Raw genomic sequence first — 19,050 nt, 5'->3', positions numbered from 1 at the left:
AACTTTTTTTTTCTCCTTTTTGGAGGAGAGCAGAACACAAACTTTAAATTTTTGACCCAACCAAGCCCATCTTTGGAAATGTTTGCGGCCCTTTTCTGTCCTACCTGGAGAGAGAAGAAAAACCACAGGGTTACCGGGGGTGTGCATACCCCTCCCTCAGGCCAGCATGCTGATTCCTGGGGTTAAAATTTACTGTTTTCAAATACATTGGTAAATTTTACTTCTTACAGATTACAGCTCAGCTTCTATTTTATACTGTGAGTGGTTTCATGGCCGCGAGGGACCAAATTTTCATCATGTCCTACTCCTTCATTTTCCCTTGTACCAGATAATGGTTTTGCAATATTTGAGTGAGTCCTCATTGTTCTAGCAAATCCTGTCGCTGCCATCCCTGTGTCTGGGTTCCCAAGACCACCTCCAGTTTTAATGATTTGCTCGCAGGTCTCACAAGACTCCAGATATAGTCATACTTAGGGCTAAAGTTTGTTACAGTGAAAGAATAGAAAGCAGAATCAGCCATGGCACATAAATAAAGTGTGAGAGAGACCAGACTCAAATCCTCTCCTAGTGGAGACACACAGAGTGCACTTAGTTCCCCTAGCAAAGAGTTGTGACCACACATGTGAAGTGTTGTCTTTACATGCAAAGTATGGAGAGTTGGTGCCCTGGGCTTTCACTGGGGCAGGTCATGTAGACATCTCTGCCTGACACTTGGAGTAAGCTTCAGACTCCCCAGAAAGAAGCAGATTTTAGCAGAGACCATGTTGTTTGTGCAGTTTAGGCACAGGAATGGCTTCTTGGCAGTTAAGGACTGATGGGAGCCTTCACGAAATCCAGGTTCCCAAAGGCCCGCTGAGGGCCAGCCCTGTAAGCAGGCTTTTCTGGGGACAGCAGTATCAGGCCTTCTTTGTCGGCACTTTTCTTCAGTGCCAAATTAAAGTTTATTAATTTCTCACAGTGTTAAACATTTAGATGGTTATCATTTGTTTTTCTGTTGTAATAAAAATATGAGTAATGAGTGTCTTTCTAATCAGTTTTGCTTTTTGGAATAGATCATAATTCCTGGAAATAGAGTAAATATCTTTTCTGAGAATTTCTACAATCTTCTACATATTTCTAATACATATTTATATATTTTGTCCTCTCCTTACCTTTTAAAAGTCTTAGTTCTCATCAGTAAATTTTTCACGGTATTTGTTGTATTGGTAAAAACTACAGTATAGATTATTTAAAATTATCATCTTCATTAATACTTAACTGCTTATTGGTTCATCTGCTGTTTCTGATGCTCTGATAGGCCCTAGTTGTGATAATGTTGAAGAAGACATGAATGCTTCTGCCCGAGGAGCTTCTGCTACAGTTTTGGAAGAGACACGGAAGGAAACAGCCCCGGTACAGCTGCCAGTTTCAGGGCCAGAGTTGGCCGCCATGATGAAGATTGGAACCAGGGTCATGAGAGGCGTGGACTGGAAATGGGGTGATCAGGTCCTTAGAGATTTGAGTTAAACGCATTAGCCATACATTAGTCACCTTCTGCGCATCCTGACCTGCATGTGATGAGTGGGTGGAAACTGGAATAAATACCTACATTCAAAGACAGGTGTGATTGACAGGTGATGTAGTTACTGATTCCTGGGTGGGTGAATAGAATCTCAGAACCAGTAGAGAAAAGCAGCAGCCTGCTCTAGGGCCCTTGAACAGGACTACATCTTAGAGGAGTAGCTGCTTGTTTTGGGAAACTCCTGGCATAGGCTTGACTTGAGGCTCAGCCTAGGGCAAGAGTGAGGGTGAGCAGGAGAGAGTAAACCGCATCTGAATAATCTTGTCGTGAAAGCTCTGACCCTGCCTCTGTGAGCTGATGGCCATGTGCCAGTTAGGTGTCCTGACCCGGCAGCTACAGGTATCTGCTTGGGCAGTGTCTGTCTTTCCCCTTCTCCCCCCAGCACCTTGCTCCCATGTCTCTGTTGGGTGTCCCTGAGTAGAGGTTGGGACTGGGCTCTACACCATTACTGGAGCGAGTAGCTAGGCCAGTGCTCACCCTCCTGTGATATGGAGCATTCTTGTCATATCTAGGTTTTCTTAGGTTCACTCTTAAGCATGTACCTCCTGAGAATCATCTCAGAAATCAGTGTGTCCAGAACAAATAGCAGCATCCTGAAAACAGCTTCTGATTTGAGGGAAAATTGAAGAGTGAAAGGGAATGAGAAGATACTGGTGATTGTTTGAGGTTTCCAACCTTGTGAGGCCCCATGCGGGATAAGGGGGGCCAGCAAGCAGGGTGGCAGAACCAGGCTGGAAAGTCTGGTGTCTGCATTGGCTTATAGAGGATGCTAAGTGAGGTGGTTCTTTTCCCCACTTACCTCTTTCATTAGGAGTGTGAGCAGGTTAGTCCTGGTGTTTACTTTACAGTGATGAAGTGAGCTCTGAGTATAGGTGGGTTTGGAGCACTCCGCTGACTTGAAGTCTGTGCAGCCACCCTTATAGGTAATGTTCCAGTGAGAGGCCTGCACCCTCTTAACCAGTCTTTGTTTTGGCTTCCTCAGGATGGACCTCCTCCTGGCCTTGGCCGTGTGATTGGTGAACTTGGAGAGGATGGGTGGATCAGGGTCCAGTGGGACACGGGCAGCACCAACTCTTACAGGATGGGGAAGGAGGGGAAGTATGACTTGAAGTTGGCAGAGCTCCCAGTCTCTACACAGCCTTCGGCAGAGGACTCAGACACGGAGGATGACTCTGGTAGGTGTCTGGGGGCTCTGGCAAGCTGTGTGCATGTTCTGTCTGTCCTTTGTTGTGGGAGTGAGAGTGGCACTCCGTAGGTCAAGCTTTCCATGAAGGTCTGGTTGAAACAGGCCCAGGAGCAGGATGGTTCCTGTTCCTCTTGGAGATAGTGTTGTGGGGGCAGGTGGAGTAGTATAGAGCTTGGTATGTCCTCTTCTCTGGTGGATCTTCTGGGGATCCCTGAGCCTGTGCCTCCTGGAGTGGACATTGCCTCACCATGCCCTGAAGCATGGGTTTTTCCTTCTTTTACCTTCTCTCAGAATGTGTCACACAGTGTGGAGTTAGTCAGTACTTTACTGCCTTCAGTAAAATGAAGTTGAGAATTTGGGGACCTCAGAAAGTTAAACCCTGTGTATTAAGAGGCAGGGTTGTAGGAGGAGGGCTTCATGACATTTTTCAGACATGTCTGAAAGACCTTGGGATACCAATCTTGGTGAGACTGTCCAGGAGGCTGGCACTGACTTATTTGGAGGGCTCAGGTGTCTGCTGTATGCATAGCATGGCAGGCTCCCAAGATCACTTTTATGGTTAGGAGAGAAAACCCAAGAGACTCAGTTCACTAGAGGAAGGGTGGTGTGGAAGGTGGGATAGGTGTCCTGTGCCCATGGTGTGTGCAGGCCACTGCATGCATATCAGATATAAACAGATGATGTCTGTCTTGGGCATGCCAGGAGGAGCACATGGGAAGCTGTGTGGCCCCACCTAGGTAGTTGATGCTGATTTGTTATCACTGCATCTGACAGTGTCCAGGCCAGTTGTCCCTACTCCTACCTTTCTGCCAGGGGGTTTCACTTGTGAAATTGAGGCCTGAGCAGGGCTGGCCAAGTTGCAGAATGATGGTCCAGTTCCACATGTATTCCTTATCAAAAATCCAATGATCTCTATATGTGAGCAACTGGCTCCCCTTCCATGGAAGCACCCACCTCATATTTGTCCAGGGCACAGCCAACTTACCAGCAGCCAGCTTTTGACATTTAAGTTATTTTTCTAAGAAATGAATCCTTGAAATTGTTTTAGTGTTTCTGAGCTGTAGGATGAGATTGCTTTAAAAAATTGAACTGTAATTGAAAAGTCTTATTCCCTTCAGTTAGGGTGAGTGTTCAGTGCATCCTGAATTCCATCTTTAATGTAAAGAACTGCTTCCCTTTCTACAGTAAGAAAAGAAGTATATGATATTAAATCCCTTAAGTTACATGTAGAGACATTTTCCAGTTTATTTGGAAATATAGTTCCGTATTTTGATTCTTTTTTTCAGAAGCTGAACAAATTGAAAGGAATATTCACCCCACTGCAATGATGCTTACCAGCACTGTTAATTTACTACAAACTCTTTGTCTTTCTGCTGGAGTCCATGCTGAAGTTATGCAGAGCGAAGCCACAAAGACTCTCTGTGGGCTGCTGCGAATGTTGGTGGAGAGTGGAACAACAGACAAGACGTGTATGCGGTGGAGAGTTGTGGGCCATAGAGTCAGAACTGGGCTGTCAGTTTGGATGTGTGTGTATGTGAGTGATTGTGGGTATGCATGTCAGTGTGGTAAGGCTGCTGTAATGAATTACCACAAACATAATAGCATTATGCTCCGTATTATGCTCCATTATCAGCATCACCCTCCACAGTGGAGCATTGGTTACAATTGATGAACTTGCATTGATTTATCATTAGTAGCCACAGCTAGTAGTTTACAGTAGAACTCACTCTTGGTGTTGTACACTCAGTGGGTGTGCATGGTACCACAGACGTGACCTGCCACATCAAAGTACCACCACTTGGGCAGTCTCAATAACAGAAATGTACTTCTTCACAGTTCTGAAGGCTAGAAGTTCAAGATCAAAGGATGAGCAGGTCGAGTTCTTTTTTATGAGTCTGAGGGCAGGATCTGTCCCAGGGCCCTCCCTAACATCTGATGGTTTGCTGGCAATCTTTTGACATTCCTTGGCTTCCCTCATCTTCCCTTTGGCATCCCTCATCTTCACATGGCATCCTCTCTGTGTGTGTCTGTCTTCAGATTTCTCCTTTTTATGAGGATGTCAGTTACATTGGATTAAGGACGCACCCTAATCTAGTTTAACTTCATCTGAACTTTAGTGCATCTGTTTCCAAACAAGGTCGCGTTCTGAGGTTCTAAGGATTAGGACTCCAACATGTGAATTGTGGGGGAACATAATTCAACTCTTAACAGAGGCTTAAAACAACAATTTCAGTCTCTCAGAATTCAAGATAGCAGAAATCCAAAATCAAGGCATGCTCCTTCTGACACTCTGGGGGAAGACCCTGAATTTTAGCTTTTGTACCTCCAGGCTTCAAAAGTGTGGTGTATGGTCACATCATTCCAGTTTCTGCCTCATCTTTACTTCAATGCCTCCCCTCTGCTTTTCTCTCTCTTATAAGTACTTTCATTCAATTTTGGGTTCACCCTAATCCAGTATAATGTGATCTCAATCTTTACCTTAATTATATCTGTGAAAAATTTATTTCCACATCTGACTCTGGGTGAACATGAATTTTGAGGGTACAATTCAGTCCACCAGAATGTTTGAGTATGTGAATATGAGTATGTATAAGTGTGGGAGAAGTTGAGGAAGTGATTGGAGCAAATGTGTGTGTGTATGTGCAGGTGTGAGTGTGTATACATGTGTGAGTTTGAGTGAGATTGAGTGAATGTGTGTAATTGGGTATGTTTGAGAGTTTGATGGTGTGAGTGACTGTGAGAGTGGTGTCTGATGTGGTGGGGTGCCAGTGCCTGTGCATATGTGTGGGTGAGTGTGACTGAGTGAGTGGAGTGAGCGTGTGTCTGAAGAGTGGTATCCCTGGTGAGCCAGGGAGCTGGACTGTGGAGGCTGGGGAAGGGGAGCTAGTCTGGCGACTGAGCAGGTCACATGGTATGACCCCACCTCAGAGTCTCTGCCAGCCAGGAGAGTGTGGAAGCCCCAGGTGTCCATGAGTGGAGACCCTGGAGGAGCAGACAGGGTCACTGTCTCATGAAAACCTCTTACTCTTCTTCTAGTAATAACAGCCTTCTTAAAACTTGGACTGAGAATTTATGATGCAGATTAAATATAAACAAGCTCATGGGGGATATTTAAAACATGTGAAATTTACAAACTATGGTATTTGCCCTGCCACAGATAACTGCTATTTGAATTGTAGACTGTTTTCCTACTTCTTAGAGATAGTACGTAGATGAAATTCCTTAACGAGTTTGAATGACTCCACATACCTTAGATATTTAAAAATGTAAATGTTCCTCGAGCTAACTTGAAAGTATTCTCCTGTTCTTCTCACTGAGAATCAGTGAAATTGTAGTATATTTGTAAAGGAACTTATTATTGAGAATATGTGATTTAGGTAAGCTGAAAGGAAAGGTTGTGCTGAGTGTTTGTTTTTAGAGCTTGGTGCCAAGCTGGTCTGTCTTGCTCTGCCAGCCTCCCCCAGCAGGCTGGTGTGCCGGGAGCAGCACCGGAGCTGGTGCACCCTGGGCTTTGTGCGCAGCATCGCCCTCACCCCACACATGTGCGCTGCCCTCAGCTCCCCGCCCTGGATCTCCCTGCTCATGAAGGTCGTGGAGGGACACTCGCCTTTCACCGCTGCCTCCCTACAGCGGCAGGTAACCGTGTTGCCAGGCTGATCCACACTCACTGTGAGTTTTGGGATTGGGAGCCCCGTCAGAGTTGGCATCAAGCTGACATCGTAATTAGGTTCCTGAGTGCAGAAAAGAACTAACACAGGGTGGATTTTCTAGATACCGGTGCATACTAAGTCTCTTCAGCTGCTTCAATGCTTTGTGACCCTTTGAACTGTAGCCCGCCAGGCTTCTCTGCCCATAGAGATTCTCCAGGCAAGAATACTGGAGTGGTTACCACTTCCTACTCTGGGGGATCTTCCCGACCTAGGGATTGAACCTGCGTCTCTTATGTCTCCTGCTTTAGCAGGCGGGTTCTTTACCACGAGGGCCACCTCGAAAGCCCTGAGACAAGAGGCTAAAGATATTGATTATTTTAAATTGATGAAGTTGTTAAGCCTTAGATGACTTGCTTTTCTGTGAGCAGCTGCTCTCATCTTCACCATAGTTGTGGTATACTTGTCTAAGAGTTAAACTAAAGAAATTATTTTTTAATTAAATGAGTATCTGCATGCGTAATGTAGCTTATTTTTTTAACGTGATAATTCATATTATTAATCAACTTTGAGGTAATTATGTGGCTGTAAAATAATATTAGAATTTTCACACGATTAATTGCATTACAGGAACAAAAAATCTTTTAGCTCATAATCTGTCAGATAATGGCTTTCTTTAATACTTGCTGTTTTAAATCACCTTTGTCAGATCCTAGCTGTACATTTACTGCAAGCGGTACTGCCGTCGTGGGACAAGACAGACAGGGCCAGGGACATGGAGTGCCTCGTGGAAAAGCTCTTTGGTTTCCTGGGCAGCTTGCTCACCACCTGCTCTTCAGATGTCCCATTCCTCAGAGGTGGGCCGCTCTCCTCCTTCCTTGTGTCCTGGGTGAGCAGGCAGGTCATCATGTAGCCCTTTGTTCCTGTGTTTTCCACAGAATCTACTCTGAGGAGGCGGAGGGCACGCCCACAGGCTTCCCTGACTGCTACGCACAGTAGCACATTGGCAGAGGAGGTGGTGGCGCTGCTCCGCACACTGCACTCCCTGGGCCAGTGGAACGGGCTCATCAACAAGTACATCAACTCGCAGCTGCACTCGGTCACGCGCAGCTGTGCAGGAAGGCCAGCTGAAGGGGTGAGTGCTGCACACTCCTTGCACGTCTGGCAGTGTTTCTCTGCAGAATGCTGATTTAACTTTCAGATTATCTTTTTAAATTTCGTGTCTTTTGTTCATGGATATATTTTGAAATATTTTTTACTGGAAAAAATTATTGAGGAAACTAATATAAAAAGTAAATTTGGCTTACTTGTAAATGTGTAAGAAATAGGTAGCCCTCGGGGCTCTCCTCAAGTTTGCTGTCTTCTGTCTGCACTAGGCTCTGTTAGATGACTACTTTCCTGACTGTGAGAACCCTGAGGTGGGGAGCCTCATGGCAGTCCTGGCTGTCATTGGAGGCATTGACAGCCGCTTGCGACTAGGGGGACAAGTCATGCATGATGACTTTGGAGAAGGCACCGTGACTCGCATCACTCCGAAGGGCAAAATCACCGTGCAGTTCTGTGACTTGCGAACCTGTCGTGTTTGCCCACTGAATCAGCTGAAGCCAGTAAGTGAACTTGTGTTCGGGTTGCTAGGTAGTAAGGTAAAGGGCTTTTATATTAGAACTGGGAGGAACTTGATTCTTTTAGTTTGAGTCTGCCTTCTAGGTAGCTATCCAACTTGAGGAAAACTGCCTTTCTTTGTTTGCATTCCACTCCTGTGGTTAATCAGGTCTCACAGGATTGTATAGATTAGCAGTTCATGTGTCTTATTTTAGCCTTTAAAGACATGAAAGAGCATTAGTTATTTAGAATGTCTTGTGTGAGTATATTAGTTGTATTTATTTTAGAATGTGAATTTATGAAATTTATTTATTTTTTATTTAACAACTCAACTTTCAAAAAACCTAAAAATGATTCCTTTAAAATGATGATCTTTTTTCATATAGAAAATGCTTAATTACTGTGTTGAGCGACATGACTATATTTGGCAGGTACTGTCATCTTAAATCTGTGAACTGGGGGTCCATTGGGAAAGTGAGTGAATTATGTTACTTTGTGTAACTTAAGTGCAAGTGAAAGTGAAAAATGCAGTTTTACTGTATGTTTCAATAAAATACTGTTTTTGATTATTATAGGAATATATGCATGTCATAGAAAATTTGAAATGTATAGAAAATACTTGAGAATAACTACCACCATGATGTAATTATTGTTAAAAAGTTGACAAAGAAAAAATCAATTTAGGTTATATTTACTATACACGTAAGTCTTTATTTTACCTTCAGGGTCATCTTTCAAAATTATTTTCAGATGTAAAAACACTTTTGAATACATGTATTATTTTAGAGTTAAGATTCCTGATTATGCTGACTTTCAGAACAGTCATTTGTTCTTCTCACTGGACACACTTTGAAGCTTTTTGTGCTCTTTCTTCAGCTCCCCGCCATGGCGTTCAGTGTCACTAACCTGCCCTTCACAGAGCCCATGCTCTCGGTGTGGGCTCAGTTGGTGAACCTCGCTGGAAGCAAATTGGAAAAGCACAAAATAAAGAAATCACCTAAACAGGGTTTTACAGGTCAGTACATGTGCTTCATGATGAAACAGCTACAGTCTTAACTAGTGTTTGAGCAATGTTTGTTCTTTTGTCAGAGTTAAGTTCTTTCATTGCTGAAACCTTTGCGTTCAGATGGATTGGCCATTGGTTGAGTGATGGTGGGAGTGGTGATGGGAGTGTGTGATACAGAGAATGATGCTGTGCTGCACCTGAAGAACACCAGGCCGGTGTATATCCTGAGCACACTTTTTGAAGAGGAGTCTGTTTTCTCTCTCACTGTCCATTAACCCCCCTGTCTTAATCACACTTGGGGACCTTTGCTCCTGGCCTCATAACAGCCATACCCAGCAGGGCCTGTATGCTCTGTCCTGCCTCACTTGGTGTCTGGATGCTGGCCACCCATGCAAGACCAAGGCCACTCGTACTTAAAATATTCCTCTTCCACTGCTGTCTTGATTTTCTTTACATTGCTGCTCACATGTTCTTTGAGAGTTCTTCTCCCTGACTATTCTTTGCACAATGGAAATCCTTATGGTTTCATCCATAATTTCTAGCTCTTTAGGGCCACTCTTCTTGAGTTTTCTCACCCATTTCTCCCATCCCTGTAATTGCTGCTGCAGGATTAACGATGGTGAACACTTTTAACTCTGGATCTCCAGTTCACATATCTGGCTAGAGGATCAGGTGCAAGTAAACCATGGCATGTCCACAATTCAACTAACTTTGTCCCTTAGCCAGTGTTTCCTGTCACAGGAAATAAACCTGTCTGCCAGGTATCAGAGCTTGGTGCCCCAGTGGCACCTCTCACTCTTCCTGTGCCTTCCCGTCCTACATTCCCACAGCTCCATGCTGCCGTCCATGACCTCTAGCATGTCTTGTTTTGGAATGCTGCAGCTATGACTATAGTCTCACTCTTCTTGTGGGCTGCCTATATCTTTGTAGTGGCTTGCCTAGGCTGTTCCTTAGTCAACTCAGGGACATTACTGCAGTTGTTGGATTAGATAAAATTCTAGAGCTATCAGGGAAGCCTCAAGATTCTACAGAGTGCCATGCTTTTGATGAGTTATGGAACAGTATGTTGTAAGTCTCTGACAAAATTGTCTCATAGATGTCTTGGCAAGATGAGAAAGTACTTTATTTGTGATGTAGGTATCTGGTTGAAATTTTAGCAATTTAGGAAATATTTGCTTATACTAGCGATAGTTATGGAAAAGGAAATGGCAGCCCATTCCAATGTTCTTGCTTGAATAATCCCATCGTGAAAGGAACCTGGTGGGCTACAGTCCATGGGGTTGCAAAGAGCTGGACACAGCAGAGTGGCTGAGCATGCATGCAGCAATAGCTAACATGATTCTAACTATGTTAAGCCATCTAATCGTCACCCCTACCCAAGGTCATACATGGGGAGCAAGAAAGGGAGAAGACCTGGGGGAGGTAGAGCATGCTTCCCCACAACACTGGGAAAGGCAAGTCTTTCATTACAGACAGACTTCGACATGATCAGCTGAGTCTCTCAGGGCAGGATCTCCTCAAGGCTGAACACCAGCTGAGGTGGTGTGCCCAGGCAGCCTGTGCCATTCCTGCTCAGTCCTTTTTTCCCCACAGGACAAGTAGACTTGGACCTGCTGAGGTGCCAACAGTTAAAACTGTATATTCTGAAGGCGGGCCGTGCTCTGCTTTCCCACCAGGACCAGCTCAGGCAGATCTTGTCTCAGCCAGCTGTTCAGGAGGCTGCAGCTGCTCATACAGGTATCTTTTTAAGGAGCTCTTTTGGATCTGTAAGAAAGGCAGATACTCCAATAGAAAACAGGCAAGGAACATGAAAGGGAAAATACAGATGGCTTCTACGTGTACAAGGAAGATGTGCAATCTGGCCAGTAACTGATAAAAAGTGATAGACAAACCTGAGGGGATTTGGTGGGGATTGAGGGAAGCAGTGTTCTCTTCCCCTGGTATATAAGGTGTGGTCTGAGGCCCGGTAGCATTAATGACACATAGGAGGAACATGTAGAAATGTGGACTCTCAGGCTGCACCCCAGAGCTAAGAAATCAGGATCTGCATCTTTAATAAGGCAGTAAAGTGGTTCATATGTGCATAGAGTGGCATCACTCTAACACTTTGCTATGCTAGTGGGAATTTAAGTTGGTACAACCATCTAACAGGCATTTGAGTAAATGTTAGACTTTAAACGGAGAAGGCAATGGCAGCCTACTCTAGTACTCTTGCCTGGAAAATCCCATGGATGGAGGAGCCTGGTGGGCTACAGTCCATGGGGTCCCTAAGAGTCAGACACGACTGAAGCGACTTAGCCTGCATGCCTGAATTGGAGAAGGAAGTGGCAACCCACTCCAGTATTTTTGCCTAGAGAATCCCAGGGAAGGAGGAGCCTGGTGGGCTGCCGTCTATGGGGTCGCACAGAGTCGGACACGACTGAAGCGACTTAGCAGCAGCATCAGTAGCAGTAGACTTTAAAATACATACATCTGTATATTCATTGATTAACAAGTTGTCTTGTGGGAATTTATCACATGAAAAGATGTCGTGGTGCTGACATCTTTTTACATCTCATCTGTAAACAAGCAATACATGTTTCCAGATGCTCATTATAGCTTTTTTTGTTGATATTATTTTTGTGCTGACACCTGAATGCCCATTATTAGGTGGTGTACCCATATAGTGGAATACCATGGCACCATATTCAAATGATGATACATATATAGGTTTAATACCATGGAAACATCAAAATGATAAAAAGATATTGCTGTGTATATCTGTTTGTAGATTTGCATTCATCTACTTACCAGAATAGTGATAGTAGAATTTCATCTGACTTTATTTTCTTTGTACTTTTTTGTATTACCTCAGTTTTCTGGAGTGAGCTCATTTCACTTTGAATAGGAAAAAAAAAAAGCTATGAAATATGTTTTTATTATCTCCTATTGAAAGACATTGTGGTAAATATTATGGAAAACAAGATAATCTTTGTTTATGATTTACTGTCTGGAGTCAGGGTGGGGAGAGAAAATGAAAGTAGATGGCACTGTCCAAGGTACGGGCCTGTGTGCTATAAGATGTGTGAGCACAGTTCCACAGGCGTCCTGGGGAGGCTGGAGCTGAGGGCTGGGGAGAGCAAGCAACATTTGAAGGGTGTGGTGGACCCTGGCTGCAGGCTCTTAAGGAGTTTCCATCCTGGGGAAGGAGACAGTAGGAGCAGAGGCATAAGCAATGAATATTTGGGTACTGACCTTTGCAAGGAGCTCAGGATTTATTGATGAATATGGGGCTAAAGCTGGGGAGAGGTCAGCTGAATCATGTGATAGAGTGCAGTGGCTACCAGGGTGAAATGTAAGGCTGACTGGGAATATGTGGCAGGGCCTCACGTGATAAGGAGGATATTCAGGATGACACATATGCTAGTGAGTTATAGGAGCATTTGAAACTGGGACATCATGGAGATGGGGAAATTGTGTCAAGTGATAAAAATGTCTTCCAAGGGAAGGCATGAAAAAATGGAAAGAAAGTGCCAGTAGAGACTGAGATGCTATGGTCTTTTTAGATGGTGACCTCTTGGAAAATCAGTGAAAAGTCAAAGGTGGCTAATGTCTCAAGCTTGAGTTATAGGGAAGACAGGGAGGAGTGCTGTTGACAAAATTAGAAAGTCCAATGGAATATGTGGTGTTTTTCTTTGACTTAAGAGTTACGTTTCCTTGGCTTAACGAATTTGATTACAGCATGCTGAGTGTGAAGTAAATCTGATGAAAGTGCAGATTCATTCTTTATTTGACATTAGGGACCTTGAAGATAATCTACAACCGCAGAGGATCAGGAAACCAGAGCCCAGGAAATTGGATTGACTGTTCTGTGGTTATCCCACTGAGGAACTATGGCTGCCCTGAATCAGGATTCCCATCCTGCACTTGGGACAGAACAGGGGCTCCAAATGGAGCTGTCTAGCACAAGGCTTTAAGGAAAACACCGCAGCTGCCTGTCTTAAGTTTTATGGTAATGTAGCTGCTAGCTGCACCAGCTGATTTACGTGTCATCTCTGGCTGCTTTTACATTTCAGTGGCAGAGTTGAGTAGCTGTGACAGATCCTATGGTCAGTAAGCCTAAACTGTTTACTCTCTGGCACTTTGAGAAGATTTACAACCCCTAGTCATATTTGGATTTGGTGTCAGTTTATAGTCTGAACAAGGGTTAACAAAAGCTAGGGCTGGAGATACAAACTTGGGGGTTTCGTAGAAGGGTTTCTGCATAACTGAGTGTACACCAAGATGGCAAAGGCAAAGAACTGGACTAAGGGCAGTAATCTGGGAAATAGCTTTGGTTGGCTTTAAAGACACAGACAGATGAACTAAAGAAGGACTGAGGCCATAAAGGAGGCAGTGAAAAAGCCTTGAAGATTTTGCTTGTCTAATGCTTGATTAGGTAGAAATCATATCTGGTTTAACACGATTAGTGCACTGTCTTTCATAGTAAAGAGGTGTTTGTGGTTGAAAATACAGTGTTACCCATATTTTGTTTTTAAATTCAGATGATGGAGCAGCTGTATCCCCTGACCTTGTGGACATGTCTCCTGAAGGGCCGCAGCCCCCAATGATCCTCTTGCAGCAATTATTGGCCTCGGCCACCCAGCCATCTCCTGTGAAGGCCATATTTGACAAACAAGAGCTTGAGGTATAGTAGGTAGACTTGGTAATTTTAATCTGCTGCATTAAACTGTAAACAGCTTTTGTGTGTGTGTGCCAGAAGTGTATTCTCTTAAGGATATGGTTTGAATTTTAAATGATATACCAAAATAATTCTTAGGACTAGGTAGGCTTTAACCATGTCTGTCATAGAGCACTGCAATACTAGACAGAAAATGAATGAGTTAAAAGTTTAATCTTATTTTGAGTTTCTGTAAATTATTTGTAAAAATTAACTAGATTCACCATGAGCTAATTCTCAAGTATTCATCAGGGATCTTTTTCCAGGAAATATTCTTATTGAAAGAGCCCTATTAGACCTAGGAGTACTATAGGTGCTTGCTCATTTGTCTCACTCACTCCAAAGCCTTTCTTGAACATGCCCAGGCTCTCAGCCAATACCCTGTTTTGGAGCATGTGTCCTGCACTGCACGCATTGTGGGCTGAGGGGGAGAGGGGCCTGTGTGCGTGTTCCCATAGAAGAGACTGGCACCGGATCAGGACTAAGTATGATGGAAACTCCATGGCCCACCACATGGAAGACTAGATATGTCAAAAAATCTTTCTTGCTGTGTACTATATTAAACATTCTGAAAAAAAATATCAAAGAAAGGAGTAAAATCTTGAGCAGACAATTTGGCAGGTGGAAAATACCCTAGTAGAAATCCTCAGAGACTAAGACCCTGTGGGGAGCCAGGATCCAGAGTGAGTTGGGAAGTCAGTTGGGTATAAAGGGATTCTTTAGGAAATACTGGGCATGGGGACAGTGGGGGAGGAGGGTGCCAGGCATTCTCTGACCAAGTCTGAATGCCAGCTACTCCTTAGGTCTGAAAACCTGAGATGGGAGATTGGGTTAAAGTTGCTGCAAGGCTATGTTGTCAGTCGTTTGTCAGGTAAAGACAGGATGCGGAGGAATAAGGAGCTAATCAATGAAAAGGGTGTTGAGCAGATGCAGCCCAGAGCCATGCTGGGAGGTGCCCAGAGTTGAGGGAAAAATAAGACTTGGAGGAAACAAGTAGACCTAGAGTTGTCCTTTATGAATCAGGAAGGGCTCTTATACCAGAGAGAGAGCTACAATTGTTTTGTCTCCCTTGATTCTTTTTTTTTTTTTTTTTTAAAGCTTTCTTTATTCATTATTTGGCTGTGATGGGTCATCTCTTGTTTTGGTTCATGGGCTTCTCATTGTGATGCCTTTTCTTGTTGGGGAGCACAGGCTATATAGGTGCGAGGGCTTCAGTAGTTGTGCCTTGCAGGCTCTAGTGCCCTGGCCCAGTAGTTGTGGCCCATGGACTTAGTTGCCCCATGGCATGTGGGATCTTCCCAGACCAGGGATCCAGTTGGTGTCCCACATTGCAAGGTGAATTCTTAACCACTGGACCACCAGGGGAGCCCCTCTCCCTTGATCCTAATGGAAATTCAGGTGACATTTTATTGTTCTGTATGAAATGTCTTTTATTTTCTTTTGTAGATGTTTCAGTACCTGGTAGTTTTCTTCAGTCTTAAGGAGGTTGTTTCTAGACTTTTTGGTGATGATTTATCATTTTCCCCTTAGTGCTGGTTCCTAGTCTGTAATTCTGTGAGATTTAGAACCTCTTCCAGTGAAAAACCTTTGTATCTAGACCAAAATGCTGAAACTTCGTTGGACTGGGATGGCATACCATCTTCTTAGCACTGGGTCTTCCAGCAGTTTCTTTTGGCTGGGTTCTTCAGTCTCACATATGCTCAATTTTGCAGTCAGCCAAGGATTTGAGGGTAGACTCCCTGCACATTTTGTGGTTCTCCCTCACCTGTCCTTGATCTACTAGGCCGCTGTCCAGTGATACGGCCCCTGTTAGTGGCTTGCCTGTGGGCTTCCCTTGTGCTCAGGGTTGCCCCTATTTCTGTTTTTTCCAGGGTCTTCAAACAGTTTTTAAGAATATTTTGACCAAAATTCGTAATTATTAGCAAATCTGGAAGACCCACCAGTGGCCACAGGACTGGAAAAGGTCAATCCTCATCCTGATTCCCCAGAAGAGTAGTACTAAAAAGTGTTCTAACCATTGGAAAATTGCACTCATCTCCCAAGCTAGTAAGGTCATACTTAAAATCTTGCATGCTAGGCTTTAGCATTATGCTAACCAAGAACTTCCAGATATCCAAGCTGGGTTTAGTAAAGGCAGAGGAATCAAGAGATCAAATTGCCAGAATTCACTGGATCATAGAGAAGGGAATTCCAGAAAAACATGCACCTCTGTTTCATCGACTATGCTAAAACCTTTGACTGTGTGGATCATAACAAACTATATGGAAAGCTCTTAAGGATATAGGAATACCAGACCATCTTGCTTGTCTCCTGAGAAACCTGTATGCGGGTCAAGAAGCAACGGTTAGAACACTGTATGGAACAACTGATTGATTGAGGATTGAGAAAGGAGTCCGACAGGGCTGTCTGTTGTCACTCTGTTTATTTAACCATTATGCTGAGCACATCAAGAGAAATGCCAGAATGGATGAGTTACAAGCTGGAATCAAGATAGGTGGGAGAAACATCAACAACCTCAGATATGCGGTTGATACCACTGTAATGGCGGAAAGTGAAGAGGAACTAAAGAACCTCTTGATGAGTGTAAAGGAGGAGAAAAAACTTAAAACTCAATATTTAAAGAAACTAAGATCATGGCATCTGGCCCCATTACTTTATGGCAAATACTGACTTGTCTTTGGGAAGGGTGAGGGTCTGTTTCTCCCACCCCATCAAACCTCTCACCTGTGTTCACCTCGGCTTGTTGCTCACTTATAGCTCAGTGCTTCTGTGAAGTTTCCTTAGTGGGCATTGATAATTTGCTAATTTATCAGGTAGACTGTGTGTACTGAAGCAGAAGTTATTGGGCTATTGAATCTTTCCTCTGCATGAAACTGTGAAAATTGTCTTTTTGTTTTTAAACATGTTTTATCCATTCATTTAAAAATACACATGTAAGCCTGGGTTTCTGTATTTCTGCACTGCAGTTTGTCGTAGTAGTCTGTACGTTCCATTTCCCTAGACTTCTTAGTACCCTGATTTACAAACTCTGCTTTCATTTGCGCAGGCTGCCGCCTTGGCTGTGTGTCAGTGTCTAGCTGTGGAGTCTACCCACCCATTGAGCCCTATGTTTGAAGACTGCAGCTCCAGTGAGGCCACGACTCCCGTCCCTGTGCAGCATATTCGCCCAGTCAGAGCAAAGAAGCACAAGCAGTCTCCTGGTCCTGTTCTGCCTATAGTAGTTCAGCTCATGGAAATGGGATTTCCTAGAAGGAACATAGAGTTTGCACTCAAGTCACTCACTGGGGCCTCTGGGAATGCTGCTGGCTTGCCAGGTACTGTATTTTCCTTATGGGTGTTTGACTTAATGTGCCTACCCTTCTGTTTGTAGGCTTCCCTTGAAATACTAATGTCAGAGGCCCCTCGGGCACACAGTTGCTGTGGTCCTCATGGTGGTTGTGCTGTGTGTGCTTGCTTCTAGGCGTGGAAGCCTTGGTTGGGTGGCTGCTGGACCATGCTGATGTGCAAGTCACGGATCTCTCAGATGCAGACACAGGGTCTGAGGAATGCTCAGACGAGGAGCTGGTGGAGGATGTGGATGACACGGCTTATGCTATGGTCAGTGCTTCCCTTGTGCCCATCTCTTCTGAAGAGTTCTGGATTCCTCTGCACTGCTCCATGGGGCCTTTCTGTGATTCTACTGAGCTTGTGGCAAAGCTCCTAAGTGCTGCCTGGGTTTTCTGTGCTTTAATTACTTTTAGCTTTAACATCTGTTGATGTTGGGTAGCCATTAGAAAAGATCTTAAAAAAATCATTATTTACATGACATATTTACTTCTGATTTGAGTAAGTTGTTTTATGGGATTGATTTGGAATTGCCTGAGAAATTTTCTGTACTTGCAGCTTTTGAGATTTATTCTGCATTCAGTGCTGTTGCTATTAGTCTTTATTTAAGTGAAGAATTTTATAGTTAAAACATAGAATATTATTATATACTCTTTTTTAATATTATGGATTTCACTTACTACTTTCTTTTTAAGTAGGTTTATCTGGTTCACCATTAAAAAAAATATATTTATCTTTTGTAGTCCACTGGTGCTGTTGTAACAGAGAGCCAGACTTATAAAAAGCGAGCTGATTTCTTAAGTAATGATGATTATGCTGTGTATGTGAGAGAGAATATTCAGGTGAGTAATGGTATTGGGCTAGAACCTTGATTACTTAGGTTTTCATTCAGCAAATGTTTGAGCATCTCAGAAAGTCAGAGAGGAAGGGCGTACCAGGGGAGGAACTGTGACTGGAGCAGAGGACAGAGGAGCAGAAGATGTGCAAGGGAGGCCAGAGCCAGAGTGCAGAAGGTGGCTTGTCCACAGTGATGTGGCACACAGACCTGTGCTTCTTGGTTACCCCCTATTCTGGACACTTTTAAAATCTATTTTTGCTTTTTTTAAAAAAATATTACTCTTCTTGCCATCTAATTGTAAATATTTAGGTGTGCTTTTTGTGTAGTCCTTTTCAACCTTAAATCCTTTCTTTTCCTGTTTTAATTCTATTGTTATAGTTAGTATGTGTGTGTGCCGAGTGGCTTTAGTTGTGTCCGACTCTTTGCAACTCCATGGGCTATAGCCCACCAGCCTCCTCTGTCCATAGGATTTTCTAAGCAAGAGTACTTGAGTGAATTGCCAGCCATGCCCTCCTCTCTAGTTAGTGTGAAAGTGAAAGTTGCTCAGTCTCTCTTGTGATCCCATGGATTATATAGTCCATGGAATTCTCCAGGCCAGAATACTGGAGTGGGTAGCCTTTCCCTTCTCCAGGGGATCTTCCCAACCCAGCGATCGAACCCAGGTCTCCCGCATTGCAGGCGGATGCCTTACCAGCTGAGCCACCAGGGAAGCCCCAAAATACTGGAGTGGGTATCCTATCCCTTCTCCAGCAGATCTTCCCAACCCATTAGTATACTTCAGAGAAAATCCTGGAAATGGTCTCATTTCTCCTCTAAATAAGTCAACAACATGTATCTCTAAATAAAGGATTTTATTTTTAACATACTGACAGTACTGTTACTTAACATTGCCTAACAAAGTAAACAGTAATTCCTTACTATTATCTCATAATCTAGTTCTGGCTCAGATTTTCCCAGTTTTCTCAAAAAATTGCTTGTTATAGTAATTTTTTAAGATTTAGATACAAATAAGATGACACACACATTTGGGTGATGTGTATTTTTAACCTAGAACCATTTTTCACTCTTTTTTTTTCTCTATTCATGCCATTTATTTGTGGCTAAAATTATGTTGCCCCACATCTTCCTCCCTCTCCTCTGCATCTCCTGTAAAGTCAGAGTGAGGGCTGGAGGTTGATTGGACTCTG

At 43.7% G+C, this 19,050-nt stretch overlaps 1 protein-coding gene across 2 annotated transcripts in view; it reads left to right on the top strand.

Annotated features, from left to right (window-relative positions):
* Positions 1-19,050, top strand: part of HERC2 (HECT and RLD domain containing E3 ubiquitin protein ligase 2) — a 249,136-nt gene that overhangs the window by 121,939 nt on the left and 108,147 nt on the right. For both annotated transcript variants that reach the window (XM_081583082.1, XM_081583083.1), the window contains 13 exons: positions 1,298-1,485; positions 2,544-2,736; positions 4,034-4,216; positions 6,202-6,383; positions 7,104-7,251; positions 7,333-7,529; positions 7,771-8,001; positions 8,873-9,011; positions 10,596-10,739; positions 13,526-13,668; positions 16,748-17,015; positions 17,162-17,298; positions 17,769-17,867. In XM_081583082.1, the coding sequence (XP_081439208.1) occupies positions 1,298-1,485; positions 2,544-2,736; positions 4,034-4,216; positions 6,202-6,383; positions 7,104-7,251; positions 7,333-7,529; positions 7,771-8,001; positions 8,873-9,011; positions 10,596-10,739; positions 13,526-13,668; positions 16,748-17,015; positions 17,162-17,298; positions 17,769-17,867 (2,252 nt within the window). The remainder of the gene's footprint in view (positions 1-1,297; positions 1,486-2,543; positions 2,737-4,033; positions 4,217-6,201; positions 6,384-7,103; positions 7,252-7,332; positions 7,530-7,770; positions 8,002-8,872; positions 9,012-10,595; positions 10,740-13,525; positions 13,669-16,747; positions 17,016-17,161; positions 17,299-17,768; positions 17,868-19,050) is intronic.

Source organism: Giraffa tippelskirchi, chromosome 3 (genome assembly GCF_054371585.1).
Source record: "Giraffa tippelskirchi isolate mGirTip1 chromosome 3, T2T-mGirTip1v1.2.pri, whole genome shotgun sequence".
Classification (NCBI taxonomy): domain Eukaryota; kingdom Metazoa; phylum Chordata; class Mammalia; order Artiodactyla; family Giraffidae; genus Giraffa; species Giraffa tippelskirchi.
This window is presented reverse-complemented; position numbering and strand designations above follow the sequence as displayed.